General features: G+C 47.3%; 1 protein-coding gene across 7 annotated transcripts in view; it reads right to left on the reverse strand.

Annotated features, from left to right (window-relative positions):
* The window catches only part of HUWE1 (HECT, UBA and WWE domain containing E3 ubiquitin protein ligase 1), a 779197-nt gene that overhangs the window by 449977 nt on the left and 309696 nt on the right, over nt 1–19524 (reverse strand). For all 7 annotated transcript variants that reach the window (XM_033921870.1, XM_033921880.1, XM_033921834.1 and 4 more), the window contains one exon: nt 8752–8847. In XM_033921870.1, the coding sequence (XP_033777761.1) occupies nt 8752–8847 (96 nt within the window). The remainder of the gene's footprint in view (nt 1–8751; nt 8848–19524) is intronic.

Below are 19524 nucleotides of genomic sequence, written 5' to 3' on the forward strand. Positions count from 1 at the left end.
GTGGGTCATTAGCGTGGGCAGACTTGATGGGCTATGGCCCTTTTCTGCCGTCATATTTTATGTTAGGTTTCAGGATGGTGCTCGGACCCCAAGAACTGGAGACACCAGTGATGTGGGTCAGTCACAGAGATGGGACGAGCACAACGTCCACACCTTTTGAAACCCTTCTGTGGGTGGGACATTGAAGGGAAGACAACCTCGGCTAAATTAAAATCCGAGGCCAAGGTGGTCGAATAGGCCCCCACCAGGCTGAACCCGCCCGTGAAAGGGAAAACACAAAAATTTTACTTTTTTTTTTTTTAAATGAAAAACTTAACAAATAAAAACAAAACTGACTGAAAAGTTAGAGATCCACAAGAGTGGGAAGGCAGCGAAGAAAAAATTTCAACAGCCGTTGAAAAAGGCGCGTCTTCTTAGCTCGGTGGAAACTATGAAACTGAGGAACCGTGCTCCCTACGTTGGGCGGGAAGGCACTTGCGCATGCGCAGTTTGGACTATCACAAACTTTCTAAAATTTCTAAACTTTTAAGTGGTCCATACCGGGGCTCCGTCGGTGACATCACCCATGTGTGAGAATATGCTGCCTGCTTGTCCTGGGATAAACTCAACTACCATGAATAAATAAGCGCAGTAGTTAGAAGTTTTCATAGACTGTGTAGGATTAGATCTTTAGCTTCATTTCTTGATACAGGTTCCTTGAATATCGTAATTCATTCACTGGTAAGTTGGATATCTGCAATTCATTATACAAGGGTACAGCAAACCCAGGACCTCTCGCACACAAAGCGAGAATCATACCATTAGATGAACAAGCCATTTGGCTGCTGTGCTGTGGAAGGTGTGGTGATAGAAGCAGGTAATTTCCCTGTAGTTTCTGTGCCTACACTGGGGAAATCCCGTGTGCCTGGTAAAATGAGAATTTCTTGAAAACAGCAGGCCTATCCTAGCAAAGATGATTTTGATACATCGACCTCTGGGTTATGGGCCCAGCACGCTTCCGCTTTACCACTCTGCTCCCTGAAGATGGTGCTTTCTGGCCGGCCCCTCTGTCTCGCTCTTCTTGCAGAAGAGAACACATGAAGTTGACTAAAATGGTCTGTGGTCTTTGTCGTAAAGTGTATATGGGGACAGACCTAAAGATCTCAAAATGTGTACTTTTGAAGAAAGACAATAGAGGGGCGATACGATACAGATGTTTAAATACCTAGGTGGCACGAATGCATCAGAGGCGAGCCTCTATCATTTGAAAGGAAGCTTTGGAATGAGGGGGTGTGGAAAGAGATAGATTTGGAAAAACCTGAGAAAAACTTCTTGATGGAAAAGGTGACGAATTCATCGAACGGCTTCCAGGTTGCAGTTGGCACTGACGAAAAATGTATCTGAATTCTAGAAAGTTTGGGACTAGTAGGAGAGTAGATGTCACAGATAGATGGAATAGGCTTATGGTCTTTTCCCACCTTCCCTTTTCTAGGTTTCTAGAACTATTGCTTTGTAGTGCCATTGCTGTACCCTATTGCCACCCTTTGTCTTTTCCTTTTCTTTACACTTACTTACCATCTGACACAGAGTGAGGAGGAGGTGGTGTAGAACTAGTCCCAATCATGCTAAGCAACAGATCCAATCACCAACTGCTATGTGCAAGATACTGGCTTGCTGAATAGTTCATTTCAGAGCAGACTGGGAACTGGATTAGCCACTCTTGGAAACAGGACACTGGGCTAGAAGAACCTTCGGTCTGTCCCAGAATAGCAATTCTTATTTTCTTATGTTCCTCCAAAACTGTCACTACGGTGAGGAGGAAGTTGTGACGATACTGAGGAAACCATTACAGGAGGTGTTGCCATGACACAAATAGAAAATTAAAGAGAAAATAAACCTAGTAAAAATATTATGTACTTACCCTGGTAAGCTCTTTTCCAGTAGATAGGTGAGACATTCTAGACCAGGGGTAGGCAATTCCGGTCCTCAAAAGCCACAGGCAGGTCAGGTTTTCAGGATATCCACAATAAATATGCATGAGAGAGATTTGCATCTCTCACATGCAAATCCATCTCATATATATTCATTGTGGATATCCTGAAAACCTGACCTGCCTGTGGCTCTCAAGGACTGAAATTGCCTATCCCTGTTCTAGACAACAGGGTTATTTCCCCATACTCGCATGCTCTACAGAAGGAATCCACTCTGGATCTTTCACTCTGGCTCTGCAGCACTTCATTGATTGGTTTAGCATCCTCTATAGTCATCCTCTATAGTCAGTACCCAAGTACTGAGAGGTACCCACATATGTGAAATAGAGGCATCTGTAATAACAGGCTAAACAAAGTGTTCTGCTGAAAGTAATGAAACAGTATCATTAACCACCAACACAGGCTCAAAGGAGCGCAACACAACTCCCCAACAAAAAGAACATATATACAAATTATTTCCAACCCACAAGGGCTGTGTGAGTCTCAAAGAAGCAGAATGGAGAAGCATAAACAAATTGTAAACAGGTGCAGAAAGGACAGGGTGGGGAGTCTAGAAGGTCTTACCTATCTACTGGAAAATAAATTAGCAGAGTAAGTGCATAATCTCTTTTTCCAGTGCAATAGGTGAGACATTCTAGACAATAGGAAAGTACATATAGCTAGGGTGTGCTTGCTGTGCTGGCCCTTAAGACAGAGGACTCGAAGGCTGAGTCCTGTCTTGAAGCAACATCCACTCTGTAAAACATGACCAATGTAGAGAAGACCATGTTACAACCCCACAAATCTCCTCAGAAGACAGATTTAGCTTCGGACCATGAAGAAGCCACACTCCTAGTAGAAAGTGCCTTGACAGAAAGAATGTAGGCTGACTAAATGTCCCTATGGATCCATCTGGAAATCGTGAACTTTGAAGAGGGAGCACCTCACTTAATTGAATGAGTCAGCAAAAACAGATGGTCAGAGAGGTGAAACTCATTAGTGACCTCCAAATTAACACAGAAGAACCCTGCGTACAACCAGTTTCTTCAACAGGCGGTCCTGAGTCGAGGAACCTGTTGGCAGAAAGGAAGGCAAACACACTGGCCAATGAACATGAAAAGCCGAAACAGCCTAGAGAGATTGAGAAGCATCTGAAAGGAGGCCAAAAGGAGCCTAGATAAAGCTAGAGAGCACCAGGCTAAGGCCCGCGGCAGGAATAGGATGGACAACCAGCTGTCTGACATAATGGACGCCCTGCAAGAATGGAGCGACATCAGGATGAGTCACCAAAGAGGACCAACTGTCCAAGATTCTAAGTAAGAGAGCTTGGCTACTGGGACCCGCAGAGAAGCCGCTGTAAGGCCAGTATCTTTCCAATGGGAAGGAAGAATCAGTGAGATTGGAGATGAATACGGATCCACCTGGACTTGGACGCACCAATAGTGGAAGGCCATCCATGCCGTAGTGTACATCAATCCCCTGGATAACTTCTTAGACTGTAGAAGAGCCTCAACACCAAGGGCAGAACATCTCATATGCCCGAAGGACGCATGCTCAAGAGCCAAAGGCCCCAGAACTAGCATGGCAACTGGACTCTGCTTGAAAGGGTCCAAAGCACTTAGCCCAAAGCTGCGACCCACATGCCCGCATGATGAACTTGAAGTCACCAGCATAATGCACCAGGTTGAACCAGGATCCTCTGAAAGACATGGTCAACCAACAGCCCAGGAGTAAAAACAGACAGAAGAGAGCTCTTGCTGCCAGAATTGAATCAGCGCGTTGAGCCCTCTGCTTCCAGATTCAGATCTTCGACGGAAGAAAAGCACATTCCGGAATCATAAAGTGGCCATGAGATGGATGCGGAGACTCTACCAATGCTCCACAATCATCTTAAATGCCTGTGGGAACAGGATCCACTTGCCTGGATCTTGAAACCATCTGCTGAGGAGGTCAGCTTGCATGTTATCTACTCTCGCCATATGCACTGCTGTCAACACCAAGAGATGATGTTCTGCCCAAGAAAAAGAAGGCGGGCATCCTGAGCCAAAGGAGTGCTCTTGGGCCCTCCCTGGTGATTAACATAGGCTACTGCCATCACATTGTCAGAGAAGACCCTGACCCCTTGGCCCTCTAAAATCTTCAGCAATCTCATCAAAGTCATACCAATAAGTTCTAGGCAGTTCACATCAAGAAAAGCTGAACAGTCGGCTGATGGACCACTTTCTCTGCATCTGAACCCTCATCTGAGCCAAACACATGCTGAAGATCCAGAATAGGCCTCCAATCATTGGAGCCATTCTTTGGCATGCTAAAGTATACAGACTATATGCTTGAGCCCAACAACTCGCACGCGACACCGACTCTATAGCTTGAATATCCAGCAAGCACTGAACAGTAGACTGGACTCTGAGCACCTTATCTGGTTGTCCAGATGGAGAAACAACAAGCCGTCTGATGGAGGCTAGGAAAATTCCAGATTATATCCTGATCAAATAATGTCCAAGACCCGCTGGTCTGCTGTAATGTGCACCCATGCAGGCAGAAACTCCAAGAGCCAGCCCCCTATCCTCAGAGGAGATTGTATCTTTCTGGTAGATTGTGCAGGGTGGGTGGCAGAAGGTTGTGAACATCTGTACCTCGCATACCAACCTTGGGAGCTCTGGGGAAGTCTCTGTGACATGGAATGTAGAGGTCTGCACGGGAAAGGGGATCGCGGGAGTCCCGCGGGAATCCCCCCTAACCCACGGTACTCCCACGGGGACCCCCCTCTGGCCCACAGGACTCCCACGGGGAGCCCCTTCTAGCCAAAGGGACTCCCACAGAGATGGAAGGCTTTGGGAGCAGGGTTCATCCATATAATATAATGGACACGTCAGCCTTACTAAAAGAGGGGGTTTATAAGTAAATTACCTGAACAGAAAACAAAAAAAGGGTTCCACCAAAGAGATTCCACAAGGAAAACAGCAGCGCAAACACAAAAGAAACTGTGGAATTGATGATCCTGTCAGAAGTAATTGCTGCTTTTTATGGGGACGGGCGGGGATGGAGGTAATTCCTTGCGGGGATGGGTGGACGGAGAGGATCCTAATGGGGACGGGTAGGGACAGAGAGGATCCTGGCGGGGATGGGTGGGGATGGAGAGGATCCTGGCGGGGAAGGGCGGGATTTCTGTCCCCGCACAACTCTCTAATGGAATGTGCATACTGTCTGAAGCCACAAAAATTAGAACACCCAGAATCCCTGAAGGGTCTGTGTCTTCTATCAGGCAGGGACTTTGAGCGACAGTCCATTACAGAATCCATGAGAACCTCCAGGCCTGTGCCAAACAATAACTTAAGAGAAAGCCTCGCTAAAGTCACCAAGGAAACCCACTGGTTACCGGTAAACCACATAATCACTTATAAAATTGCCTTACTGACACATAAGATATTAGTAAACAAAGCCCCAGCATTTTTAGAAAGATTTTTAATACCATACAATCCTGTAATATCTATTAGATCAGAAGAAAAATCCCTGCTGGTAACTCCCTCACTAAAAATTATTTATTCAAGGAGGGATTCAATCTTTTCTGTTACAGCTCCCCAAATTTGGAACTCAATATAAGAGAAGAAAAATTACCTACTAAATTTAAAGGCCTACTAAAAAGCTGGCTGTTTAAGGACGCCTTTCACTGATCCTTTTCATAATCACATTATCTCATTCCCTGGAATTTATCTGGACAAGGAACACTGTTAAGTAGAAATTAAGTGGGTACCGTTCCCCAACCTTTTGTTTCCTTACCCTTCCTTTTTATTTATTTTCGAATTGTATTTAATCCATTTTTCCCCCCTCCTCTTCATCAGTGTTTTTACGTCATAATTGTCTTTAATGTCCTGTTTGTTGGAAATTTTTTATTTTTTCTATTTTTAATTTTGTAAATCGCATTGGATTTGGATACTGCGATTATATCAAATATTTTTAATAAACTTGAAACCTGGAAGTGGAAACACCAGCCCATTGCCTGACCCAGATAATTTGGCGGGCCAAAAAGGAGAACACCTGACCAGAGCATTCGGCGGGCCAAAAGGAAGAATGCCGACACCTTTGCCAGCACTGTCAAAAGATCATACGTCATCTGCTATATAAAGTGTCACAGTCAGCAGTAGCTGTGGAGAAGACTCCACTGCATCAGTCTCCAGCATGCGCATCCATGAGACACAGGCGCATGCAACAAAAGGCGTCACCACAGCAGCTCTGATACCCAAATTGGCTGCTTCAAAACATTTCCCGATAACCACAGTCACACAGCGATCCTGCATAGCTTTCAACAAAACACCTCCTGCACTGGGAAGAGAGGTGTGTTTAGTCACTTGTGCCACCAAGGAATCCACCTTGGGCAGCTCCAAAAGCTGTTGACACTCCTGCAGCAGGTGATACAAGTGGGACATAGCTCTAGCACTCTTCAAATACCTTCTAGAGCAGGGATCTCAAAGTCCCTCCTTGAGGGCCGCAATCCAGTCGGGTTTTCAGGATTTCCCCAATGAATATGCATTGAAAGCAGTGTATGCACATAGATCTCATGCATATTCATTGGGGAAATCCTGAAAAGGAGGGATTTTGAGACCCCTGTTCTAGAGAATCAAACTGCTCAGAGACCATAAAACTCATATCCAGATGCCAGGCAAAGGTCGCCGAATGCGAACGTCCACTACAAAGCATTGAAGGAGCCGGCTGAGTGGCTAAGCTCAATTCCTACAAAGATACAGTAGTAAGAACAGGAAGAGCAGCAAACTTGATTAAGCATAGGACAGCAGGATCACCACCAGGATCCGGAGTCCCCAAAGGATCCAAGGATCCAGCACAAAAGCCTGGAACCTCCGATCCAGGAAGGGATGCACTGTCAAACAAGGAATCAGAGAGGTGAGGACCAGCAGCCGGATTCCCCAAATCAGGAGCAAGTAGATCAACAGCCGGATCAGGTGAAGGCAAGAACATGCCCGAAGGCACCACGCCATCCAAAAACGCCCTGGGAGGGAAAGGAGACTGCTCAGGAGAAGGACATGATTTTTTTTTTTTTTTTAAACTCTGGCTACAAAACCTCATGATTTTAGAGAAGGTGTCCAGCTCCTGGGGCATAGAGTCACCCTTCGATGACTTAAATTTGCGTGTATTAGACTGCGGAGAGTCTGCAGCCAGGCTGATTGAAGAACCAGCCGTGCCAAGCCCCAAAAGTAATGGAGGCCACCCTGCTGGGCTGGCTGAGCATCTTTTCATCTGCTTCTGAAGGGGGAAAGCTAAGTCAGTCACTACAGCCCTCCCCCCCAGCAGTGCCATGTGGCACACAGATGCTTTAAAAGCACTAAATTTGCACAATCCAGGATGAATTCATATGCGGAGACCCCCAAGGACTACATCCCAGCAGTTCTCCAGGCAACAATCGCAGTTTTGAAAAAGAAGGGAGAAAAAAAAAAAAAAGATTGCTAAAAATCCAAGATGGCCACCGGCACCAAATTCATACCAAAAACGCAATATTTCTCACACTTCCCAAAGTCCAATAACGGCGATTTTAGGATATTTCAGGAGGGGGGACATGCAGTTAACTCAGAGAATCCAACTTTTTAAACTTTCCCCAACATCTCACAGAAGCTGTCAGCTCCTTGTACTCACTGTGACCTGGTACACTGGAATACACCTGCTCACAGCTCTTATTCAGTAGCTGTAGAAGAATTCACTGTCACAATGCTGGGAATGCTCTCACAAAGCTGATCAGTGGGCTGCCATTCAGACTCCACTGTCTGCCTCCACCCCAGCGGACCACCGGATGCGCACCAGGACGGGAAGAGGCGTGAAAATGCAGCCGGCCCGCTGCAGAACACCGCTGAGCCCCCTAAGCATGACTAATAGTCTGCACTCGACCCCTGCTTAACAGAAGGTGAGACTACTTCAGAGCCCTGAGCCCTGGCCCTGAGCTCCAAGGAAAACTATGCAGACTGGTTAACAGGTACCCAAAGGGATCAGCCTATCAGCTACAGACTGAAGTCTGTGAACTCTCAAGCAGTCAGAGCTCCAAAGTTGCTTCAAATGCGAAATTATCCAAAAAAGGGGATGAAATGACATCAAATTTAAAACAATAAAATGGGGAGAGCAGAACACATAGCTGCAGACATGCGAGCAGAAGGAAAGGCTGTAGAGGATGCTAAACTGAACAGTGAAATACTAGAAAGGCAGAGTGAAAAATCCGGAGTGGATTACTTCTGCAAGTATGGGGAAATAACCCTGTTGTCTAGAATGCACTGGAATTAAAATTAAAATTACAGCTTACTGTTTGCTCCAAGAAAACGCACTAAAAATGCAACTGACAAAATGCTTGAGGGGAGAAGGGAGAATTAAGGCAGTGCAGGAACTCCACATGCACAGAGATATTAAGCTCAGATATCTCTAAGCTGAAGAACTGTTCTGGCATCCGAGGCTCCATCGGATGATGTCATCTATGACTGTGTGCCTGCATTTCCCTGATAAGTCTATGGAGAACAAGAGCCACTTTCAGTACTGTCAAGAGATGGCATCAGGCTTTCTGCTTTAACTAAGCCCTAGTAAAGGCATAGTAAAGAATGAAATCTAGCTTTTCAGCTTGGCAACATACATCATGGTCTAGTGTCAGCACAAAACATACTAAGTACAGGAGTGATTATCATACCATGGGATGTAGAGGACATCATGAAAAAAATTACTCTATCATGGAAACTGTTCACAGATCATGTTCTACATGAAAACCAGCCCACCACAGCAACAAGTCAAGATCAAAATGTATGGCTTACAATACCTCAGGTGACTCGGCCCTCTGATCCATGGGAATATCCTGTCCCAGTGACATGGCAATAGCTCTTAACATCTGATCTTCTTCAGACATGCTCAGATCCTGCAAAGCAACACAACTGTCAGCTCAAGAGGAAATGTACCTAGCACAAATCTAGACAGAGGAATCTCACAGACTATGACTGTTAACCTGGCTAGGTGTCATGAGAAGTTGCCAGCAATAACTTTATTCATAGGGATTAAGCTTTCAGTCAATTCTAGCATTGCCTTTTGGCAAGGAAGGATTAGGTTCTTACTTCGATGGTAATTTAGAAAATGACGGTAGATAAGACCCCAATGGTCCATCCAGTCTGCCCAGTCATACCCTCTCTTTAAATTACTGATTTAATTTAAATGGTCCTTTTTCCTAGATATTTCTGGGCCATAAACCTAAAGTTCTGCTTGGTACTGTGCTTAGGTTCCATCTAGAGCAGGGGTGTCAAGCTCAATCACATTAAGGGGCTGATATCTATAACACAGGCTAAGTCATGGGCCAGACTTCACCCAATCTCCGTCCCACACCCTGCCCCCATATTAGTACTAATTGTAATACCATTTTTTCCATTCATTTTTCATATATACACATGATATAATCATATAAACAACACATAAGGGTTAACCACAAAATTAAACTACACAAAGCACACTGTATGCTTCTCAATATTCATTCCTACCAGAACACAGATAATCCCTATGCAAATACGGGACCACAAACTAAAAGTACTAATACAGTGGTGCCTCACACAACGAACTTAATCCGTTCCAGGAGCAAGTTTGTTATGTGAAACGTTCGTTGTGTGAAACGCGTTTTCCCATAACAATACATGTTAAAAAAAATAATTCGTTCTGTAGCATAAAATATGCTAAGATGACATAAAAAAAGATAAATTTTTGGTTATTATTTTTATTTAGATACATCTAAAAACATAATTGTTTTTTAAAACAACACACATTTTTTAAATTTAAAGACAGACTAAGTAGAGTCTAATTTTACAGTGAGAGGGCAGAGTCTCAGCGGCAAAAACTGGGACTTAACTGTTCATTTTTTTTTTTTTTTCTACCGTGTTTCCCCGATGATAAGGCAGGGCCATCAAATAAGACAGCCCCCCCTTTTTAGAAAAAAATGTAAAATAAGGCACCCCCCCCGCAAATAATCCACCCACCGATACCTGCGCTTACCCGAATCGGGTGGTACGGTGGGTGACTCCGTGTAGTCCCTGGCACCCCCGACACGATCGGGGCAAGAGGGAGCTCAAGCCCTCTTGCCCCCCTGACTCCCCGACATGATCGGGGCAAGAGGGAGCTCAAGCCCTCTTGCCCCCCCCCCGACTCCCCGACACGATCGGGGCAAGAGGGAGCTCAAGCCCTCTTGCCCCCCCGACTCCCCGACACGATCGGGGCAAAAGGGAGCTCAAGCCCTCTTGCCCCCCCGACTCCCCGACACGATCGGGGCAAAAGGGAGCCCAAGCCCTCTTGCCCCGCCGATTCCCCAACTCCCCGACAATATCGGGCCAGGAGGGAGCCCAAGTCCTCCTGGCCACGGCGACCCCCTAGCCCCACCCTGCACTACATTACGGGCAGGAGGGATCCCCGGCCCTCCTGCCCTCGACGCAAACCCCCCCCCCCCCCAACGAACGCCCCCCCCCAAGAACCTCCGACCGACCCCCAGCCGACCCGCGACCCCCCTGGCCGACCCCCACAACACCCCCAACCCCCTTCCCCGTACCTTTCTGTAGTTGGCCGGACAGACGGGAGCCAAACCCGCCTGTCCGGCAGGCAGCCATCGACGGAATGAGGCCGGATTGGCCCATCCGTCCCAAAGCTCCGCCTACTGGTGGGGCCTAAGGCGCCTGGGCCAATCAGAATAGGCCCGGGAGCCTTAGGTCCCTCCTGGGGGCAGGGCCTGAGGCACATGGTCGGGTTGGGCCCATGTGCCTCAGGCCCCGCCCCCAGGAGGGACCTAAGGCTCCCGGGCCTATTCTGATTGGCCCAGGCGCCTTAGGCCCCACCAGTAGGCGGAGCTTTGGGACGGATGGGCCAATCCGGCCTCATTCCGTCGATGGCTGCCTGCCGGACAGGCGGGTTTGGCTCCCGTCTGTCCGGCCAACTACAGAAAGGTACGGGGAAGGGGGTTGGGGATGTCGTGGGGGTCGGCCAGGGGGGTCGCGGGTCGGCTGGGGGGGCGGTCGGAGGTTCTTGGGGGGGGGGGGGGGGGGGGGGGGGGGGGGGTTTGCGTCGAGGGCAGGAGGGCCTGGGATCCCTCCTGCCCGTAATGTAGTGCAGGGTGGGGTTAGGGGGTCGCCGTGGCCAGGAGGACTTGGGCTCCCTCCTGGCCCGATATTGTCGGGGAGTTGGGGAGTCGGCGGGGCAAGAGGGCTTGGGCTCCCTTTTGCACCGATCGTGTCGGGGAATCGGCGGGGCAAGAGGGCTTGGGCTCCCTTTTGCCCCGATCGTGTCGGGGAATCGGCGGGGCAAGAGGGCTTGGGCTCCCTTTTGCCCCGATCGTGTCGGGGAGTCGGGGGGGCAAGAGGGCTTGAGCTCCCTCTTGCCCCGATCGTGTCGGGGAGTCGGGGGGGGCAAGAGGGCTTGAGCTCCCTCTTGCCCCGATCGTGTCGGGGAGTCGGGGGGGCAAGAGGGAACCAGGCGGAGAGAGGGCAGTTAAGCGCAGTGCCTGCGCGGAAGGATGCAGCTCGGGCAACTTCGTTGTGTGAAACGAAGTTCGTTGTACGGATCAAGACATAAAGTTCGTTGTGCGCAGCGTTCGCTGTGCGAGGCGTCCGTTATGCGAGGCACCACTGTATATAAAAACGGAACCCTAAGATTCAAGACTCTGCATGCAGCAAAACCCCAGAGAAATAGAAACAAATACATTTCTTCTTGAACAGTGCAAAATATAGACAGCAGATGTAAATTCTCAAAACAACACATTTTATCACTAAATTGAAAATAAAATCATTTCCCCTACCTTTGTTGTCTGGTGATTTTGGTTTTCAAACCATCTTTTCCCAGTCTCTGGTTGCACTTCCTTCTGCCGGTGCTCTTAACTGTGTATCCAGGGCCAGCTTATCCATTTGCTGTTTTTCTCTCCTTCACATCTTTAGCATTAACTTTTAACATTCAACTTTCTTCCCAAAATCTATCTACTTTTCCATGTCTTCCCTTCCCATCTATCCATGTGTACCATCTCCTCCCTCTTTCTTCCACCCTATGCCCATCTATCCATAAGAAGCATTTCTTCTTATCTCTTCCCTGCTGTACCCATTGCTGTGCACCATAAGAACATAAGAAGTTGCCTCCGCTGAGGCAGACCAGAGGTCCATCTCGCCCAGCGGTCCGCTCCCGCGGCAGCCCATCAGGCCCATTGCCTGAGCAATGGTCCCAGACTATCCCTATAACCTACCGCTACTCTTATCTGTACCCCTCAATTCCTTTATCCTCTAGGAACCTATCCAAACCTTCTTTGAAGCCTTGTAAAGTGCTCCGGCCTATCACAGCCTCCGGAAGCGCGTTCCATGTGTCCACCACCCTCTGGGTGAAAAAGAACTTTCTGGCATTTGTTTTAAACCTGTCCCCTTTTAATTTTTCCGAGTGCCCCCTTGTACTTGTGGTTCCCCATAATCTGAAAAATCTGTCCCTGTCTACTTTTTCTATACCCTTCAGGATCTTGAAGGTTTCTATCATGTCTCCTCTAAGTCTCCGCTTTTCCAGGGAGAACAGCCCCAGCTTTTTCAGTCTGTCAGTATATGAGAGGTTTTCCATACATCTTATCAGTTTAGTTGCTCTTCTCTGGACTCCCTCAAGTACTGCCATGTCCTTTTTGAGGTACGGCGACCAATACTGGACACAGTACTCCAGATGCGGTCGCACCATTGCACGATACAGTGGCAGGATGACCTCCTTTGTCCTGGTCGTGATACCCTTCTTAATGATACCCAACATTTTGTTTGCTTTTCTTGAGGCTGTGGCGCACTGTGCAGACGCCTTCATAGACGTGTCCACCATCACTCCCAGGTCTCTTTCAAGGTTACTTACCCCTAGCAGTGATCCTCCCATTTTGTAGCTGAACATCGGGTTCTTTTTCCCTACATGCATGACCTTGCATTTCCCTACGTTAAAGTTCATTTGCCATTTTTTGGCCCATTCTTCTAGCGTCGTTAGGTCCCTTTGCAGATCTTCGCAGTCTTCCATGGTTTCAACCCTGCGGTAGAGTTTGGTGTCATCCGCAAATTTAATAACTTCGCAATTTGTTCCCGCCTCCAGGTCATTAATAAATATATTGAACAGGAGCGGTCCCAGCACCGACCCCTGCGGAACTCCGCTCGTGACCCAATGCCAGTCTGAGTAATGGCCCTTCACTCCAACCCTCTGTTTCCTGTCTGCCAGCCAGTTTTTAATCCATCGGTGGACCTCCCCTTGCACCCCGTGTTTCCACAGCTTTTTAAGCAGTCTTTCGTGCGGTACCTTGTCAAAGGCTTTTTGAAAGTCAAGGTAAATGATGTCAATGGATTCCCCTTTATCCACCTGTCTGTTTACCCCCTCAAAGAAGTACAATAAGTTTGTGAGGCATGACCTACCCTTGCAGAAGCCGTGCTGGCTCGACTTTAGCAGTCCATTGTTTTCTATGTGTTCACAGATACTGTCCTTAATCAGTGCTTCCATCATTTTTCCCGGGACCGAGGTCAAGCTCACCGGCCTGTAGTTCCCCGGGTCCCCCCTTGAACCCTTCTTGAAGATGGGCGTGACATTTGCAATTTTCCAATCCTCCGGGATCTCTCCAGTTTTTAAGGATAGGTTACATATTTGGCGAAGTGGCTCTGCTATTTCGTTCCTTAGTTCCTTGAGTACCCTTGGGTGAATGCCGTCCGGACCTGGCGATTTTATTCTCTTTAGTCGCTCTTTAGTCTGTCTATCTGCCTGAGGACATCCTCTTGGCTTACCTCTAGTTGGACCAGCTTTTCATCCCGATCCCCATTTACGATGTCCTCCGGTTCCGGAATATTGGATGTGTCCTCCCTCGTGAAGACTGACGTGAAGAACTTATTTAACCTGTCTGCTATCTCTTTTTCCACTCCTTTTTTGTCTCTATCATCCAATGGCCCTACTTCTTCCCTTGCCAGTTGCTTCCCCTTCACATATCTGAAGAACGATTTGAAGTTTGTTGCTTCTCCCGCCAGTCTCTCCTCATATTCTCTTTTAGCTTTTCTAACCACACGGTGACACTCCCTTTGGTGTTCTTTGTGCTCCTTTTGGTTGTCCTTTGTTTGGTCCTTTTTCCATTTTTTGAACGATGCTTTCTTGTCACTTATCGCCTTTTTCACTGCAGTTGTTATCCATGCTGGGTTTTTTGTTCGGTTTTTTTTTGCACCCCTTCCTGAATCAGGGGATGTACAGGTTCTGTGACTCTTGCACCGTGCCCTTGAGTAGGGACCAGGCTTTTTCTACAGACTCCATCTTCCTTGCGCTACCATTGAGTTTCTTTCCCACCATCTCCTCCCTCTGTCTCCCCTTCTCTTCCATCCCTGTCTACCATCTCATCCCTCTCCCATGGTCAAACAACTCTGTCTTCCCCCTTCATATGGTATGTCATCTTTCTCCTCTCCTTCCCATAGCCTGGAATCTCTCTCTCTTCTCTCCCACGGTCTGGCATCTCTCTCTCCTTCCCTCCCTCTACCCAAGGTTTAATATCACTCCCAGTCTCTCCTTTCTGCGGTCTGGCATCTCTCTCCCCTCCTTCCCTTCCATTCCGTGGTCTGGCATCTCTCTTCTCTCCTTCCCATTCCAGTGGTCTGATATCTCTCTCTTCCCCATGCATCTCTACCTCACTCCTCTCTCACCATGTTAAATAATTCTCTCTCCCTCCTTTCTGCGGTCTGGAATCTCTCCCCTCCTTCCCTTCTGTGGTCTGGCATCTCTCTCTCTCTTTCCCATTCCAGTGGTCTAACATCTCTCTATTCCCTATGCATCTCTACCTCACTCCTCTCCCACAACCATGTCAAATAATTCTCTCTCCCTCCCTCTCTACTCAACAATTCTCCTCTTCATCTCCCCATGTGCACCATCTCTCTTTTCCTGACACCCAATTCTCCCTTTCTATTCTCTCCCTCACCCTCTCCATTCTTCCATCCTATGGCTCATGTTCCCCCCCCTTCATTCTATGTCCCAGGTTAATGCCCCCTCACTCCTTCCTTCATTTGTCCAAAGTTTGTGCTCACTCCTTCTTGCGATCCAACACACCCATCTTCCTTCATTCTGTGCAAGTATTGGCCTCCCTCTGGTGGGTGTTTAACTTCTGCCCAGCTCTCTCCTCCTGCTACAGTCGTTTCTGTGCACAAAGCTGCAGGTGGCGGCTCCTAAGTGCGTCTTGCACCTGGGCTGGAAGCCTTCTCTCTTTCATTGCAATGTCAGAGGGAAGGCTTCCTGGAAAGCCACAGGATGCGCAAGGAGCTGACACCCGCAGCTTTATGCACAGAAACGACTGCGGCACATAGTAACATAGTAGATGACAGCAGATAAAGACCCGAATGGTCCATCCAGTCTGCCCAACCTGATTCAATTTAAATTTTTTTTTTAATTTTATTTAAATTTTTCTTCTTAGCTATTTCTGGGCAAGAATCCAAAGCTTTACCCGGTACTGTGCTTGGGTTCCAACTGCTGAAATCTCTGTTAAGACTTACTCCAGCCCATCTACACCCTCCCAGCCATTGAAGCCCTCCCCTGCCCATCCTCCACCAAACGGCCATACACAGACACAGACCGTGCAAGTCTGCCCAGTAACTGGCCTAGTTCAATATTTAATATTATTTTCTGATTCTAAATCTTCTGTGTTCATCCCACGCTTCTTTGAACTCAGTCACAGTTTTATTCTCCACCACCTCTCTCGGGAGCGCATTCCAGGCATCCACTACCCTCTCCGTAAAGTAGAATTTCCTAACATTGCCCCTGAATCTACCACCCCTCAACCTCAAATTATGTCCTCTGGTTTTACCATTTTCCTTTCTCTGGAAAAGATTTTGTTCTACGTTAATACCCTTCAAGTATTTGAACGTCTGAATCATATCTGTCTCTCCTTTCCTCTAGGGTATATATATTCAGGGCTTCCAGTCTCTCCTCATACGTCTTCTGGCGCAAGCCTCCTATCATTTTTGTCGCCCTCCTCCGGAGCCGGCTAGAAGGTAAATACCCAGGGGCGGCAATTAGCAAAATGCCACATCGCCCTAAAGCCTGCGGCCCACAGATTTGACACCCCTGGACTTGTGTAAGGGGCACAGTCACTATGGGCTGCATAAAACGGCCATGCGGGCTGGATTCGGCTCGCGGGCCTTGTGTTTAATACATGTGATCGCGAGAATCTAGATAATCTTTTTCCTGTAGAACAGCATATGATTCCTTAGAGATGGGTTGTGTACCCCAATTCACAAGTTGGATTGTAGAAGGAATCAATCATTTTTCTAAGTTCAGCCTCTGTCTATCTGGGCAGTGCCCTCTCTCTCCAGTCCATGCCAAAGCAAGTAATAACTCATAAGAGGAAATGATAACAACTAGGGGTTCGGGGGTCTCTCTAAAAACATTAACTTTGCTCAGAAGTAGGAACACAAAACAGTAAACATTGCAATTCCACACTACAGTGAAGGTAGAACCAACTCACCACCTACCTGTGGCAACCAGCACTAACACTTGTATAAGCTCCGTGAAAGAGTTCAGTAGAACTCTAACCCACTGCCCTACAACAATTTTCTTTTCTTCTCTTTTGGATTCCAAGAGCCAAGTCACTGGAAATTCAAACTAGACTATTGTGCCACTCAGGCTGCATCCATCTCTGACAGGACAGGGTATAAGGAATCGTATGCTGCTCTAGAGGAAAGAGGATTATTAAGGTAAGAACCTAATCCTTTCTTCCTGTGCAAGCAGCATACAATTCCTTATGAATGGGACATACCAGAGCTGTCCCTCGAGTCTAGGATGGGACAGATGGGCCTGCAACAAGTACCAAGGACCCAAAGGCTGACACATCCACTCTGTAAAACTTTATAAAGGCATGAAGAGTGGCCCATGTGGCTGCCCTGCAAATTTTATCAGGCAGCACTGCCCTTGACTCTGCCCAAGAAGCAGCCACACTTCTGGAATATTGAGCTTTCAAGGCAGCTGGTGGTTGTTTACCACAGCCAATGTACACCGAGAATATTGCCATCAGGAGATAGAAGCCTTAGAGACTGGTCTTCCTAGACAATTAGAACTGGATAAGACAAACAGATGGTCTGAGAGCCCAAAATCATTTCTCACCTGGATAGCAGAGAAGCACCATTTGCACCTCCAGCAACCTCAAAACCGTGTCCATTACTTTTTACCCCTGGGGTGAAAAAAGAGGTAACCTCACTTCCTGATTAACATGGAATGCGATAGCACTTTTGTCAGAAAGGAAGGCATGGTGCACATAGACACTCCTGCTTCCATGAATCTGAGAAAAGATTCTGCATGATAATGCCTACAGCTCGGAAACCCTCCTAGCTAAAGTGATTGTGACCAAAACCACTGTCTTCAGTTAGATCGATGATAGATGCTTCAGATAAATGTTCAAGGGGAGTTTTAGTAAGGGCCCGTAATACGATATTAAGATTCCACATTGGAAACGGCTGCCTCACTGAAGAGCAGAGCCTCAGTGCTCCCTTCAGAAATCTGGAAACATCGTGATAAGAGGCTAGAGACACTTGATCTACTCTGGTCTAGAAGCATGAATGACTAGCTATTCAAACTTTTAAGAGATCCAACTGCCAAGTCCTTCTCCAATCCTTCCAGCAGGACCTCAGGAATGGAAGGCCAAAAAGGATCCAACTGCTAATCCTTGCACCAAAGCTGAAAGGTTTTCCATACTTTAACTTAGGTCAATGGCTTTCTAGAACAGAGTCAATATCACCTTCTCCAAATATCCTTTCTGCGCTAAGGTTGCTCGCTCAATAACCACACATAACACAGCATAACTGGTAGTTTTTGTTAGAGTTGTATATCGCTCAATAACCACGCCATAAGACCAAATCGTTCTGGATTGTCTAATACTAAGGGCCCCTGCAACAGAATTCCATCCCGCAGTGGTAGTTTGAGACGGCTGTCCTACTACAAATGGAACAAATCCACAAATCATGGGCGATGTGGCTAATCCGGGGCTATGAGAACTACCAATCCCTGATGGGTCTCTATTCTGTGAATGACTTGCCCTATCATCGGCCATGGATGAACTAGTAGTTTTCTTGCTGGCTAAGACTGCATGAGAGCGTCCATTGTATATTTGGATTTTCAGAAGGTGTTCGACAAGGTTCCACATGAACGACTACTTTGAAAAATTGTGAGCCATGGATCGAGAGTGACATACTCACATAGATTAAAAACTGGCTGTCAGACAGGAAACAGAGAGTGGGGGGTACATGGACAATGCTCGGACTGGAAAAGCATCATGAGTGGAGTGCCGAAGGGTTTGGTGCTTAGAACCGTGCTCTTCAACATATTTATAAATGACCTGGAAATTGGTACGATGAGTGAGGTGATTAAATTTGCAGACAATACGAAGTTATTCAGAGTAGTGAAGATGCAGCAGGATTGCGAAGACCTGCAACGTAACAAACACGCTTGAGAAATGGACCACAACATGGCAAATGAGGTTTAACGTGGATAAGTGTAAGGTGATGCATGGCGGTAACAGAACTCTTATACACGAATATAGGATGTCCAATGCAGTATTTGGAGAGACCCCCCCATGAAAGAGGGGGTGAAAAGGGCGAACAGAATGCTAGGAATGATTAAGAAGGGGATCACAAACAGATCGGAGAAGATTATCATGCCGCTGTACCGGGCCATGGTACGCCCTGGAATACTGCATCCAGCACTGGTCGCCGTACATGAAGAAGGACACAGTATTACTCGAAATGGTCCAGAGAAGAGCGACTAAAATAGTTAAGGGGCTGGAGGAATTGCCGTACAGTGAGAGATTAGAGAAACTAGGCCTCTTCTATCTTGAAAAGAGGAGACAGAGGGGACATGATCGAAACATTCAAGATAATGAAGGGAACAGACTTAGTAGATAAAGACAGGTTAAGACCTCTCCAAGGTAGGGAGAACCAAAGGGCACTCTCTAAAGTTAAGAGGATAGATTCTGTACAAACAAGTGTGGCAGAAAACTGGAAAGCTATTCCAGAGGCTGCTATAGGGGAAAACACATTCCAGGGATTGAAGACAAAGTTAGACAAGTTCCTGCTGTACCAGAATGCACGCAGGTAAGTCTAGTCTCACTTATGGCACTGGTCTTTGACCTAAGGGCCGTCACATGAGCAGACTGCTGGGCACGATGGATGACTGGTCTGACCCAGCAGCAGCAATTCTTATGTTCTTATGCCAACACTTCTGACTCAAATCTTTGACTAAGGAACTGAGGACGGCCAAGTTGCTCAATCCTCCCGTTAGACCATCTGTTCCATCTTGTGATCTTAATCTGGACTTGTCCGTGCTGGTGCGCCCACCTTTTGAGCATTTGGGTTATTGCACATTGAAGGACCTTACTCTTAAAGCGGTCTTTTTGGTGGCAACTACTTCTGCTAGACATGTTTTTGAGTTGCAGGCTTTCTCTTGTAGATCTCCCTTCCTGAAGTTCTCTAGGGAGCAAGTGCATCGGGACACAGGTGCATCGGGATGCAGTGCTCGGTGAACGTGTTCTAGTGTTGGCCCTTGATGGGTACTGCTTAGGTATGTCCCATCT

The sequence above is a fragment of the Geotrypetes seraphini genome, chromosome 1 (assembly GCF_902459505.1).
Source record: "Geotrypetes seraphini chromosome 1, aGeoSer1.1, whole genome shotgun sequence".
In the NCBI taxonomy this organism is placed as follows: domain Eukaryota; kingdom Metazoa; phylum Chordata; class Amphibia; order Gymnophiona; family Dermophiidae; genus Geotrypetes; species Geotrypetes seraphini.